At 41.2% G+C, this 14,281-nt stretch overlaps 1 protein-coding gene across 3 annotated transcripts; it reads right to left on the reverse strand.

Moving 5' to 3' along the window:
• Positions 1-8,443: 8,443 nt before the first annotated feature.
• On the reverse strand, positions 8,444-14,172 carry HNRNPH2 (heterogeneous nuclear ribonucleoprotein H2). 3 transcript variants are annotated; one of them, XM_019436028.2, is made up of 3 exons: positions 14,041-14,130; positions 11,139-11,208; positions 8,444-10,660 (listed from the first exon to the last, which is right to left on the reverse strand). In XM_019436028.2, exon 3 carries the CDS (start codon positions 10,605-10,607, stop codon positions 9,258-9,260), a length of 1,350 nt encoding a protein of 449 aa, XP_019291573.1. In that variant the 5' UTR covers positions 10,608-10,660; positions 11,139-11,208; positions 14,041-14,130; the 3' UTR covers positions 8,444-9,257. The 3 variants fall into 3 exon arrangements, with proteins under 3 accessions (XP_019291573.1, XP_019291572.1, XP_019291571.1); XM_019436027.2 differs by lacking the exon at positions 11,139-11,208 and having other exon boundaries at positions 14,053-14,172; XM_019436026.2 differs by lacking the exon at positions 11,139-11,208 and having other exon boundaries at positions 14,041-14,172.
• Positions 14,173-14,281: the final 109 nt, after the last annotated feature.

The following is a 14,281-nucleotide window of genomic DNA, read 5'->3' on the forward strand; positions in this document are numbered from 1 at the left end:
ATCATAACCTGAGCCAGAACCAAGAGTTAGACGCTTAACCAACTGAGTCAGCCAGGTGCCCCCATTGTTATTTAGTAAGAAAGAGGTTATGTGAGGCCAAGGACAGGTTTAAGAATCATACTAAAGTATAAATCTTCCTCCTAGTTGTTGTAGTAGTAACAAGAGGAAAGGTTATTTAATGTCCCAATGGAGCAGGGCCACATGTCACCAGAAATTCAAAGGGTACAAGTTCATAACCATGTAAGGAAATCAGAGAGCCTTCCAAAATCAAGAAGTTTCTCTGTGGCAGACAATGTGTTTTACCTGAATTGTATTATCTCATTGATTTTTTTAACTTGAAGCATTGTTGGCATGCAATGTTATATTAGTTTCACATGTACAACATAGTGATTTGACAATTCTATATGTCATACAATGCTGACCACGGTAAGTGTAGTTATCATCACTGAATTCTTTTTTTTTTTTAACGTTTATTTATTTTTGGGACAGAGAGAGACAGAGCATGAACAGGGGAGGGGCAGAGAGAGAGGGAGACACAGAATCGGAAGCAGGCTCCAGGCCCTGAGCCATCAGTCCAGAGCCCGACGCGGGGCTCGAACTCACGGACCGCGAGATCGTGACCTGAGCTGAAGTCGGATGCTTAACCAACTGAGCCACCCAGGCGCCCCTATCATCACTGAATTCTTAAGGTTAGGGAATAGGGATTATTATACCCATTTTATGAATGAAAAAACTAAGAATCACAGAACTTAAGTCATTTCCCCAGAGTCAAACAGCTAGTAGTTAGTGCAGCAGGGAATCAAAGGCAAGTATGTCTGACTTCAAAGATGTTAGCTCTTAGAGAAAGACCACAACAGAAGTGAGAGCCCAAAAATGCATATGTAGTCCAAGCATATGGGAAGAGTAAAAAATGTTCATTTCCAGGAATCATCCTTTAACCATGGACTTTTAAAATCCTACTCCCTGAATAAACTGTCTTCTATATTTCCCACTTAATGGAGATGTGAACATTTGATAGGCAGGATTATGGGTAGAATTGGCATCAGTGCCTTGATGCTCCATCAACTCTCTCCCAAAGGGATTCAAGAAATAAAGAAGAGAGAGGGATGGAGAGAAGGAGAAAGAGAAGAAAGGGTCAAAGAAAGAAGGAAAGAGACTGACAAAAGCAGTTGCATCCTCTTTTAACGTTTTTATTGAGGTATAACAATTACGCAGTAAAGTGCACAAATCTTAAATGTACAGCCCAATGAACTTTACATACATATCCACCTGTGTAAGCAGACCAAGGTATAGAACAGTTCCATCACCTCATAAGGCTTTCTTGGGCCTCTTCCGAGTTAATCTCCACCTCCAGAAATAACCACAGATCTGACTACTTTAAATATACATTAATTTGCATGTCCTAGAATGTTATATAAATGGAAAAATACAGTACATACTCCTATTTTTTTTTTTTTTTTGGTTTGGCTTCTTTCACTTAGCATTATTATTTTGGGATTTATTCATTTTATTGTTAAGCAGAATCTCATTGTATGGAAGTACTACATTTTGTTTATCTACTCATTTATTTATGCATATTAAGATTGTATCTGGGGGCACCTGGGTAGCTCAGTTGGTTGAGCATCTGACTTCAGCTCAGGCCATGATCTCACAGTTCATGATTTCAAGCCCCACATGGGGCTCTGTGCTGTCAGTGCAGAACCTGCTTCAGATCCTCTGTCCCCCTCTCTGTCTGCCCCTCCCCCACTTACGCTCTCTCTCAAAAAATAAATAAAACATTAAAAAAAAAGATTGTATCTGGTTTAGGGCAATTACAGAAAGAGTTGCTATGAACATTCATGTACAAGTCTATATACACATATGCTTTTATTTTTCTTGGGTAATACCTAGGGATGGAATTGTTGGATCATAGAGTAAGCATATGTTTAGCTATAGTAGACTCAAAAGCACTGAATCTTAGATCTCTATTCTCTGCATAGCTTAGTTTTTTTATTTAGGGAAGTTAACTTCCTTTTTCCCCACAAAATGAAAGCTACATGTACTCTCTATAGAAAATTGGAAAATATAGCAAAGCAGAAAGGGGGGAATTACTCATGTAACTCAGACTCACATAAGCTATCTTGTTTCCGGAATTCAGTGTCAACTACTGGCTGGCTTGAGAATTAAGAAACATAGTTGGAGAGTTCCTGGAAAATTAACTAGCAGACTGTCAAGCATAAAACCAGTTTACAAATCCATGGAGTCTCCCTCTATGAGAGTCAGGGCCCAGACTGTGATGATTAGTTTGGACAGAGCCTCTGGTCAGGCCCAGAAAGTAAAACAAAAAACAAAAAAACAACAAAGAACAACAACAAAAAACCATCCATATTCTCTGCCTGCCTTCCTGAACTTTGTTACTACATGGTGCTGGGGACAAAGGAACACACAACACAGTTCCTTCCTGTCCTGGTAACTGAACTTTTGCCTATTAAGAGAAAAATGTGTAGATCACATCCTAACATGCTATATCCATACAATGGAATATAGCATAGTCATTAAATATGATTGCATAGTTGTATATTTAGCAATAGTGAAGTGTGCTCAAGACCATTTAGAGGACATATCTTCCTGTAGTGGTTAAGACCACGAGCTTTGGACGGGGACCTGGGTGGCTCACCCAGTTAAGCATACAATTTTTTATTTTAGCTCAAGTTATGTTCTCATGATTTGTGGAACTGAACCCCGCATGGGGCTCTGCACTGACAGCGTGGAGCCTGCTTGGGATTATTTCTCTGTCTTTTCCCCTCCCCCACTTGCACACTTTCTCTCTCTCAAAATAGATAAATAAGCCTTTTTTTGAGAGAGAGAGAGAGAGAGAGAGCGAGCAGGGGAGGGGCAGAGAAAGACAGGGACAGAGGATCTGAAGCAGGCTCTGTGCTGACAGCAGCAAGCATGATGTGGAACTTGAACCCATGAACTGTGAGGGCCCAAAAATGCATATGTAGTCCAAGCATATGGGAAGAGTAAAAAATGTTCATTTCCAGGAATCATCCTTTAACCATGGACTTTCAGGGTCCAGGATAGGGCCCTAGGATGAGGCCTACTTGAAATGTGGTGTTAGAAAAACGTGTCTAAAGTTTAAGGAGTCTGTCATTTCCTTAGGCTATTGTATTGTATTCTTATCATTTTGCCCTACGTTTCCCAGTAGTCTCCCCACAGAATATATCATATCTCCACTATTTTGTACTTATTACTCCATAGGCATTTTAAGTTTCTTTGAGATATAATTTATATTCATAAAGTTCTCCCATTTTAAGTCTACAATTGAATGGTTTTTAGTAAATTTAGAGTTGTGCAAGCCATTAGCAAAATCTAAACTGAGGACATTCTCATTATCTCCAAAAGACCTTAGTACCCATTTGCAGTTAATCCCCGTGTTCCCAACCCAGAGGAACTTTTGAATACCCTCATATTTGCCTAAGCACAAAAGGTACAGACTAACCAGACAAGCAAAACTCAAAACTACCACACCTGAAATAATTTGAGAATCTCCAAGTAACAACTGTTCAGTGTGATTATTTTCTGAAAAAGATTTTGATGTTTATATTTGAGAGAGGGAGAGAGAGAGAGAGAGAGACAGAGACTCAACAGGGAAGGGGCAGAGAGAGAGACACAGAATCCGAAGCGGGCTCCAGGCTCCAAGCTGACAGCACAGAGCCTGATGCGGGTTTCAGCTCACAGACAGTGAGATCATGATCTGAACTGAAGTCCAACGCTTAACTAAGTGAGCCACCCAGGTGCCCCTGCTGACAAAGATTTAACAGGAGACAAATTGGTGTCAAGTGATGAGTGGGAGGAAGTTTGAAGGAAGGGGTAGAACATTTTAAGGCTTTGCTGCAGAGAAATCATCCCCCCCGCCCCGAGCGCCGCAAATAGCAAAATTATGAGTTGAGAAAAAAATCAAACAAGAGAACCAACATGTTTTCACAACTTTTTAAAGTTCTAATATGATGTTGTGATAGAGGGTAATTATCCATGATCCAGTCAGCACTGGGAGTTTAGAGAATGGAAAGAAAAGGATTCATCACAAACCATAAAAGCTCAATCAACACTCAACTGAAATAAATATGTATTGAGCGCCTATTCTGTGCCAGGCATGGGGCTACACGCAGGGGAAACTGGCTTCCCTCGACCCACCAGAGGATCTCTGGCGCCTGTTCTCAAGCTGCCCTGGAGCCAAGGTGCTGTGGGCACAGGAAGCATGACTTCCCCGAGGAACAGACCAGAGCTAATCGACGGAAGGGGCGCCCAGGAAGTTCCAGGGCTGTTCCTTTTCGATCCCGTGGTCCGGTTCGGCCTTGGCTTCCCGCTCCCAGCGCCCAACTGAACTCGAAGAAGTGAGAGGGGGCTGGGAGGGGGAACGAGGTTCCTGGACCGGCCTTAACTTTTTGGGCCCCGCTTATCGGGGTGGTGGTCTCCCCTCTCAGAGAACCACTGACACGCAACTGACTCCCCTCCCCAGGCTCCCTTCTGCCCACAGCCGCGCTAACCACGCCCCCTGTGTCAAGGCCCGCACCAGTCCCCGCCCAGCCGGCCGCCATTACGCGGGCAGCCTCTTGCCGATCCCTACACGGGAAAACGAAATAAACTGTAGGTGTGGTGGGGGGGAGGAGAATTGATGGTCTCTGGTAAGCGAGAGGGGAAAGGAAGGAATTGATTCATGTCAGACTATCTCTCTCCGCCCCCCTGAGCTTCACGCCCTCCGCCCGACTTTACTCACCTCTGGGCGGGCTTGCTGGAGGAAAACGGGACTACCCGCTGAGGAGCCAGAGAGGAGGAACTAGACCCAGCGCGGGTCCCCGCCACCCTTACCACACGGGGCCCAGAGCGCCGCTATTCTTAATTCTATCCCATTCGGACCTGAGCCGTGTCCTCTTGCCCGTGTTAGACATCATTTCCTTCTCCCCTCCAGCATTCTGGTTCTTTCCCAAACACAAGATTGGTTTTCACCCTGAGACTCAATTTCCGCATCTCTATGATGGTGGTGGCATTGACACGTAATAGCATCGCGTGTATGAGAAAAAAGCCCCGCGCAAACAAGGGGAGGCAGGAGGAGCAAGTGCTGGAATGAGAAAAAGAACCCTGGAAAACGGCCCTCGCAATATGCAGGTAGATGTCCTAATTAGTATGTTGGTCAGACAGAGCATTGGAATAGGTAAATAGTTTAGAAAATAATTACTGGATAAAGTACAGTCATTCTCAGATGCTGGCGGGAAGTGCATTCTGTGCATCTGTCTGCAGATCACTGCTGGGTGCGGGGCGGGGGGGTGGGGCTCCCACAGACAGGCTCCAAACACAAGCTAACCTTCTGAATGGGGCCCTGCACCGCACTAACCTGGTGACTCCACACAGTGCTTGCTTTGCATTCAGAAAAATTGACTTTCAGTCACTGTGAGAGCAGGTTGTGAAATGGTCCCTGTGACACTCCCAGCTTAGTGTCAGGTGCGGTGAGTGGAATCCCATTTCACCAGTTGCAATCTGGTTTTGCAATACCCCTCGAGGCACGTCTTGAAGAAATCTTCCTTTTTGCTGACATTTTAGGAATTCTCCCTAAGGAAAAAGGACATTGATTTGTAAGTGAATTCGCAATGCTTTTCCATATCAGTTTGGGAGGGAGGATACAGAAGCTGTGTCATGCTGACAGGTAAGATTGTCTCTGGAATAGAGACCTCCTTTATGGATGGATGAATAAATGCAGAAATAGGGGTGCCTGGATGGCTCAGTCATTTGAGCATCTGACTCTTGATTTCAGCTTAGGTCATGACCTCATGGTTCATGATTGAGCTTACCATGCAGAGCCTGCTTGGGATTCTCTCCCTCTCTCTCTGCCCCTCCCCTGCTCATACGCGCTCTCTCAAAGTAAATAAAATATTTAAAAGCTTTTCAAAAAATAAATGCAGAAATAAATAAATGTGTGGAAAACAGAATGCCTACATAAGCCAATGGTTCTGTGCATCAGAATCACCTGCAGTGCTTATTAAAACACAGATTTGTGGCCTCACCCCAGAGTTTCTCATTCAGTCAGTCTGGGAGGGGTCTGAGACTTTTCATTTCTAACAAGTTCCAGGTCAGGCTGCTGGTCCTGGAAGCACACTCTGAAAACCACTGGCATAAGCCATCAGTGGAGACCCCCTTAGGGTATGATTTTTGTGATTGCAAACTTTCAGCCTGATCCTGCCAAGTAGCTTACAGGTACAGTCTAAAATGAATCCCCTGGCTTGGTGCTCAGGAGGTCTATGGGTGGGTTTCCCACTTTACCTCCCAGCAAACTCTCCTTGGTAGTGTTACAGAATTAGATTTGAGAGTTACAGGGGTGTGTATGTGTGCACATCTGTGCTGCTTCCCTGACAGGTACTGCTGTCCGTTTCCATACCTCTAGTGCTGACTGCTGACCTTCTCCAGGGTCTCTCTCTTTTCACTGCTTCCTTTGGCCTTGGGAGTTTTCTTATCCAGCAAGAAGCAACAGACACCTTTGATCTCAGGTCTCAGCCAATTCTTTCCTGGCATTTGGTGACATCTAGTGGCTAACTGAAGAATCTTCGCTCACACTTATAGAACCTTCTGGAAAATTAACTGAGCAGTCTGGAAAGCAAAAACATGTACTCGTGAACCCCCTGAGACAGGTTTCCTGAAGGAGTTCAGGAGGGCAAGGTAATGACTGGCTCAGCAGCACAAGTCAAAATGGATTTCTTGCTCTCTTAGCAACTGTTACAGAAATTAGAAGTATCAAAGAATTCCCCTCTCACTGTATCCTCAGTGTGAATGATTTTGTAGAAATGATACTCAATAAAAAGTGTCCTTGAATAAAATTGTCAGGTTATACCAATTTGGTATTTGCTTCCCATCTCAGAGCATTTCTCTGGGCCCTAAGCTATAAGGAGAGCAAGGGTAACAATCCATTTCCAGGCTAGTCACAAGATCCACAAAAAGATTTGTAGTTCAGGTGCAGCTGATAGTGACCCGAGGGCATCCAGGCCTGAATGTCATTGAGAGGTGTAATTGTTAACAGCTACTACATATACAGAAATGTAAGAAAGCCTCTGGTGTCACAGGCCTTTGAAGTCCTCATAGGAGGTGCAAGATGCTATAAACAATCATATGCAATCTGTATTTTAACATAAAGTTTAAATTACTTCTCATAGGAATGTAAGGGGAGACAATCAGGAATCATGAAAGAAGCTGCTTCTTAAAGCTATTTTAGGACCTTTAGTAATCACAGAGCTGTGATGGGTCACAAAATGTGGCCACGAGACCAGCAGCATCAGATTCTTAAGCACTACCCCAATATTACCAAATTTTGAAAACTGTAAGAGTGAGGCCCAGTAATCAATGTATTAACAAGCCCTGCAGAGGATTCTCTGGTACATGCTAAAGTTTGAGAACCAATGGTTAAGAACAAGTTTTAAATGCCCCGAAAAACCTTAAAGGTGTTTAGAGATGCTATTAATAAATTCATGGTGGAGACTGTATTATTTCTATAATAACATATACTTAATTCTTTTTTAAAACATATAAATTGGCCTTAGATCTTCTATATGATTAAACAAAAGGAATGGGATTTATTTGCTTTCACTTCTTGGATTTTGGAGAATGCTGTCTTGATAGTTTCCAGAGTAGCTCCATAGTCCTGTGGACAGGGAGGTGAGACATTTAAAAACAAACAGAAAAATACTCCACCCCAAAAGTAATTAAATAGAAATTAAAATAGCAATTGGAGGGACACCTGAGTGACTCAGTTGGTTAAGCATCCAACTTCAACTCAGGTCTTGATCTCAGCTCAGGTCATGATCTCAATTCATGAGTTGGAGCCCTGCATCAGGCTGTCAGCTGTCAGTGCAGACCCTGCTTCAGATCCTCAGTCTCCCTCTCTGTCCCTCCCCTGCTTGCACTCTCTCGAAAATAAAACTTAAAAAAATAAAATAGCAATGGGATATCATTTTTCAACTAACAAATTAGCCAAGATCAATAATAATAATATGTATCATTGAGAAGTCTATGGGGTGAGGGGGACATACAGTCCTGGTACAAACACAAAGTACCATAATCTTTCTGATAATGCAAATCAAAAGCCTTAAAAATGTTTGTACCTTTGACTCAGCAATTCCACTTTTAGGAATATATCCTAGAAATAAATAATTTGTGATATATACAACAATGTATGTATAAAGATGCTAATGCAAGTTTATAAAAATTTAAAAATTAAAAACAATTTAAATTTCAAGTGCAGAAGACTTGAATAAAAGAAAATTTTCATATGATAAAGCATTAAAAAAATCAAGCTGGGAGCACCCTGCTGGCTCAGTCAGAGGCCATGTGACTCTTGATGTTGGGGCCGAGAGTTCGAGTCCCACTTTGGGTATAGAGATTACTTAAATATTCTTTTAAAAAAATCAAGCTGTACAAGTTTATTTTTCCAGTTTTTAAAAGGAAGATTTATTTAACAAGTTTCACTTAGTACAATACATCTAATGGAAATCACAATACAAGGAAAGATTTAAATCAAAGCCTCAGAATCTCATACAAACGACATGACCAAACTCCTAAAGTATTGGTATTACATCTCAAAATTGTCCCAGATCTTAAAAAAAAAGTAAAAGTGTACAGTCACGTGCCTTACAGCATATTAAACCAAAAAGCTAGAATTAACAAACATGCCAAATGTTTTCACTTTGAATCGTAGACACAGCTCCTATATTTGAGTTTTACAGAAAAGCATGTTTCTCAACATGCATCCAAAGTTTTCAGTGTATTGTGGTATAAGAGCAACATTTAACATAAGTGAAACTGCTTTAACCTAAATACGCTTACTGCTTAGGTACACTCCTACAACATAACTAACTTGAGGAAAGCTGAAAGTTGTTTTAACAGTTATGGTCAATACTGAACGCTGTTATTACATCCTAGGTGAATGCTTCAGTGTTCAAAATTACTGAGCTTGAAGTTTTAAAACCTTGACTTCCACTTTACAGTAAGCATGAATCACAAGCCTGTAATGCAAAACTGTTAAACTTAATTTTTGTTTTCTTTAAAAAAAGGAAAGAAACAAAGAAAGAGAAAAAAAGAAAGAAAGAAAAAGAAGTTGTCCAAGAGTGATCAGAATCAATGATATTTCCCAATTACCAATCACACTGGATAGGCTAGACATCCCTCCCATTCTACAACTCCCATAAATGCACAGCTCTTATTTCTGTAACAGCTGTTTAGTGTTCCTTCTTTACTTAAGCAAGGTTTGACTGATAGTCACTGGAGTTTTCCTGCAGAACTTGGTCATATCCACTCATACTGCTCTGACCACCATAACCACCTCCATAGCCACCACTTAGCTGCTGGCTAGTAGGACCCCCGTAACTAGACTGGTTGGATAAGCCCATCCCTCCCATCATTTGACTACCATAAGCACCACCACTTGCCCCCGCTGTAGAATTCAAAAAGAGTTCTACATAGCTGTGATCATAAGCACCCCCACTCGTTCCTGCAGTAGAATTCAAGAAGAGCTCCACATATCTGTGTTGCATATTAGCTTTGTCTTTTGCCATAGCTGCCACAGCATCTTCATGAGTAGCAAATTCAACATCTGCCTCACCAGTAACTCGGCCATCAGGTCCAATTTCAATATGCACTCTCATGGGGTTAAGAGGTGAGAAAAAATTGTAAATATCATTCTCAGTGGCTCTGTAAGGTAATCCCCTCATGTGTACACAGTGCCCTGTGGTACTCTGGAAACTGGACCCACCATCTCCATATCTATGATCAGACATTCCTGAAAAACAGTAATTGAGGTCTCTTCCAAACCTATCAGAGCCAAAGCCATATCCATCATTATAGCCACCATAGTCATCATACCCTCCATACCCTCCACCATAGGCACCACGTCTCATCCTTTCAAACCCAGCCCCTCTGCCAATGCTATTATACCCTCTGCCAGCCCCTGGCCTATCATAGGGACCTGGCCGCTGCATAGCCATGAGCTTTCGAGGGGGATCGTAGTGGGTTCGGACTTCAGCTCTGCTACTCTTGAAGATTTCAATGTACCTGTGCCCTATTCTTTCCTTGTGTTTCTTTAAGGCCTTTTCAGCTATCTCCTGTGAAGCAAACTGCACAAAGGCCTCCCCTGTGCTCCTCCCCTGAAAGTCCACCGGCAGTGTCATCCCATTTGGCACAATTTCCAACCCTGAAAAGAACTGAACAATCTCTTCCTTGCTACAGCCAAATGGGAGTCCTCTAAGCCGGACGAAGCCATCGTTGGCAGTATCAGGACTATTTGGACCTGTATGCTTCAACACCCAATCCATTTCAACACTGTTGGACTTGAATACTTCAACATATCTGTGTCCCATGGTTTCTCTGTCCTTCTTCAAAGCCAATTTCACTTCATCTTCGGATTCAAGTTCGACAAATGCTTCACCACTTGGTCTGCCTTCTCTGGTGTAGATGAAACGAATACCTGATGTGCCATTTTGGATTTTACAATCAGAGAAGAAGCGCATCACTTCATCAGCTGAGCAGGACCAGGGTAGGCCCCTGACCTTCACCACGAACCCCTCCCTGCCTTCCGTGCTCAGCATCATGGTGACTGTTGGGCTCTTGGTGGCAAGCTTGGCTCACTATGATTTTGATGTAGCTGAAAAAAATTAGAAGACTATTGTCATGGAAAAATGTTCACAATACAAGTAGGAAAAAAGCAAACTAATATAAAACTCAATTTCACTGATTTTTTTCCAAAACATTCATATAAATAATAAGGCCGCACCAAATTTTTAATTCATTCATCCAACCGTTATTTACTCAATACCTATTTATTTGTTAGATACCATTAATAGTGGTTATTTCTGGGCAGTAGGATTATGGGAACTTTTTATTTAAAGGACTGTTTTCTTTGGACATTTCTGTATGTTCTAAGTTTTCTATATTCAGCATATATTAACATCATAGTCAGAAAATGAAAGGTGTAAAAAATTAACAGCAACAATATCACTGGAAGATATGAACAAATACAAGATGGCTATACCCGATTACATAAAAATGAAAAACTTAATTACGTCAAAGGTAAAATAAAACAGAATTAAAAGACAAACAATACACTTTGAGAAGATACTTACACCAATACATGAATATCCTTATTATATAAAGAATTCATGCCAATTAATAAAATCAGGGAAATATTAAGGCCTAAGAGATAAATGGAAAAAAAGACATTATGGGTAGTTCATACATTGATTTTATATTTTTCAGTTGCCAACTCCAGTATTTGGCTTCGGGATACAACAGTAAGCCCAGAAAGGATTTATGGTCCAGGAGCATTATACATCTTTACTAAAGACAAAAGTGCAAATAAACATTATCCCTGCTATGACAGAATCCTGTTCAGGGTAAAAAGATACACAAAGCAGGGACGCTTGGTCAATTCTAACAGCACAGAATTGTTAAATAAAACAGACTAACCAGTTCATGGATCCATAAATGAATTTTAAAAGTTACGATGGAGCATAAAATAGGATGAGGCCAGGCAAGACATTAAGGCTGGAAGGTAGAAATCATATCTTAAAGGCCTTATGTGATGGACAAATGAGAAAGACCTTCAAAAGGTTTTAAACAGGGGAGTGACAGGAGGGAAGGGGAGGGGAGTGACATCATCAAAGCCCTTTCAAACAGATCACGCTGGCAACAGTGTGGAACTCAAACAGAGGGGGGTTGGGGTGACACTAGCAAGATCAGTTAGAACCCCAGTCTCTTCGAGGCATAAGGGATTCACCTAATGCAATAGTACTTTTAAAAAAGAAAGGAAAGAGGTGATCTACGCATTCAACAGTGGACTCTGCAGGACTTGATAACAGATTAAATACAGGGAGAATACAGATGTGAGGATACAGAGGAGTTATTTGGGAAATGTTCAAATCTCACCAATCATCAGAAATGCAAGTTAAAACCAGAATTAATCAACATTTTTCACCCACTAAAACAGTGAAAATTAAACAGTGAGGATAAGTCAATGCTAATATTCAGGGTCTGCAAACACTCCTAAGGAGTGAAAAGTATACACAGTATTTCTGGAAAGCAACTTGTAAACATGTATCACGCCTTTTGATACAGTAAATCCACTTCAGAGTATGTGCCCTAAAGAGATGATCTGAAGTTTCAGACAAAGATTTATGGAGCTACATATTCTTCAAAAGGTACTTTATTAAGAAAGACTATTACACACGTAATTTTAAAATTATACAAATATTTAATAACATGAGGAACTACATATGCTATAATCTTAAACCAAGATCACAGCTGCTTTATAATCTCAACTATGTAAAAAAACATGTATGTTCATATATCCTTTGACCCTGCTAAAATTCCTTCCAGGAACCTGGTCAACAGAAATACTCACAAATGTTCACTGCAGCACTGTTAGTAATGGCAGAAAATTAGAAACCTAACTATTCATCAATAGGGGAATGGCTGAATGAATTACAGTATATACTTTATCCTTAAAATGGAATCCTACGCAGCTGTTAAGAAAAAACAGCTTCTGAACTAGATTTCCAAAATGTATTAAATAAAAGAATATGCATAGTATGATCCTATTTTAAAATATAAGCATGCAGGTATATATGTATGTAAATGAATAGAAAATCTGAAAGCATAGAATACAAATCTGTTTTTTGAGAAAACAGGAACTGGAGGTTAGAGTGAAGTAGTTTTTCACTTTTTACCCAATTTACTTCTATATAGTTTTAATTTTTAAAAATCACTGTAACTGGAACAAAAAGTGTTAGAAAAAAATATATTCATGGGGAATATGTCAAATGTTAATAGTGATTGCTCTCAGTGGCAGGCTTATGGCTTTTTCAATGTTATTTTTTCAATCTCTTGTGCATTCTTAGTTTTCTGTGGAGAATAATTTTATTTTAGCAAAAAAAATAAATTTAAATGTTTACTTTTCTGGGATTTGCTATATAGCAATATTAGAAAATTTTCTAATTTTGTATATGTGGATGGCTTATCTGACATGGTCTGGAAACACTGGGCCTCTTGGAAAGAAAGTACAAAGTGTAATAACTGCCATAAAACTACACTGAAGATTCAACAAACATTTACTAGTTGCCTATCATAGGCCTGGCACATTGCATCTGCAAATAACACTCTCCCTATAAGCCATCTTCAGGTTTGAGTGACATATTTATGCATTGGTTTTTTGCATGCCTTATCTCTTGGTTGTACAATCCCATTTCATGTCCCTGCAGCACTCTAGACATTAATATCCCTCTGTAGTGGCAGGGAGATTCCGCTTCATTACTGTATCTCCTGGGAAGGCTACCAGGACTCTGCTGCTGAAGTAGGAACCAGGATTCCATTTGTGGGTTAAGAAATTGTGTATTTATATGCGTGTTATACACATACTTTTTATACACCCGAATGCTGAGTAGTTATTTCCTGGTGATGAATTACTTGTGTTTTTTTTTTAAATTTATAGTATACTCTTATTTTCTGAACGTCCAAAACTGAACATGTAGATTGTTGTTATAAGTAGAAAAACAAACGTTATTTAAATATTCAATACAGTAAAAACATTTATTGGGCGCCTCTGTAAGGCATGCAGCATTTGCCTAGGTGTGACTCTACAGATATAATTCACTTGGTGCCTCCCCCTACAGACAATCAGTGGGGACTTAGTGCCTGAATGGATGGACCAGCACTCCGGCCACTGGTCTGAATATTTGTTTTTCTTAATCCAGGGACATGGTTTTCAAGCGTTTTCACCTTACGGTTTCTCGTAAGGGTCCCCTGAGACCCGCCCAGACAGATATACAAAAACACATACAGTCACGAACGTCCACCATTTCCCCACCAGGCGCAGCAAAGGCGGCTTCCCGGCACTGAGAAGGGGGGAGGGGGAGGGGGGAGCGGGGGAGGGGAAAGCAGGGAACGAAAAAGGCGGAGGTGGCCCGCGGATCCTGCTTTGATCTTCATCATCACCACCCTCGGGTCCCCAGTTCCCACCCACACACCAACCTCTAACGATACCGGATAATTTTCCTCCTTCTTCCCTCAAACGGCTATAGCGAGACGGTAGACGACGACCAGAACTACTTCTGCTCACGTAAGCGAGTGATCACGTGATCACCTACGTCATGTGAGATCTCGGTCACGTGAGCAACTCTCGGCTTAAACTCGGGATCTCTAAAGTGCCGCACTTCCTTCCGGTATGGAAATGAAGCGGGCCAATATTAAGAAACGAAGAGTGTGACTGGTT

The sequence above is a fragment of the Panthera pardus genome, unplaced genomic scaffold, assembly GCF_024362965.1.
Source record: "Panthera pardus isolate Hobbes unplaced genomic scaffold, ASM2436296v1 HiC_scaffold_27, whole genome shotgun sequence".
Classification (NCBI taxonomy): Eukaryota; Metazoa; Chordata; class Mammalia; order Carnivora; family Felidae; genus Panthera; species Panthera pardus.

Bases quoted from the DNA above. Each gene is read 5' to 3' on its own strand.
- HNRNPH2 (XM_019436027.2), bottom strand. From the start codon at position 10,607: ATGATGCTGAGCACGGAAGGCAGGGAGGGGTTCGTGGTGAAGGTCAGG.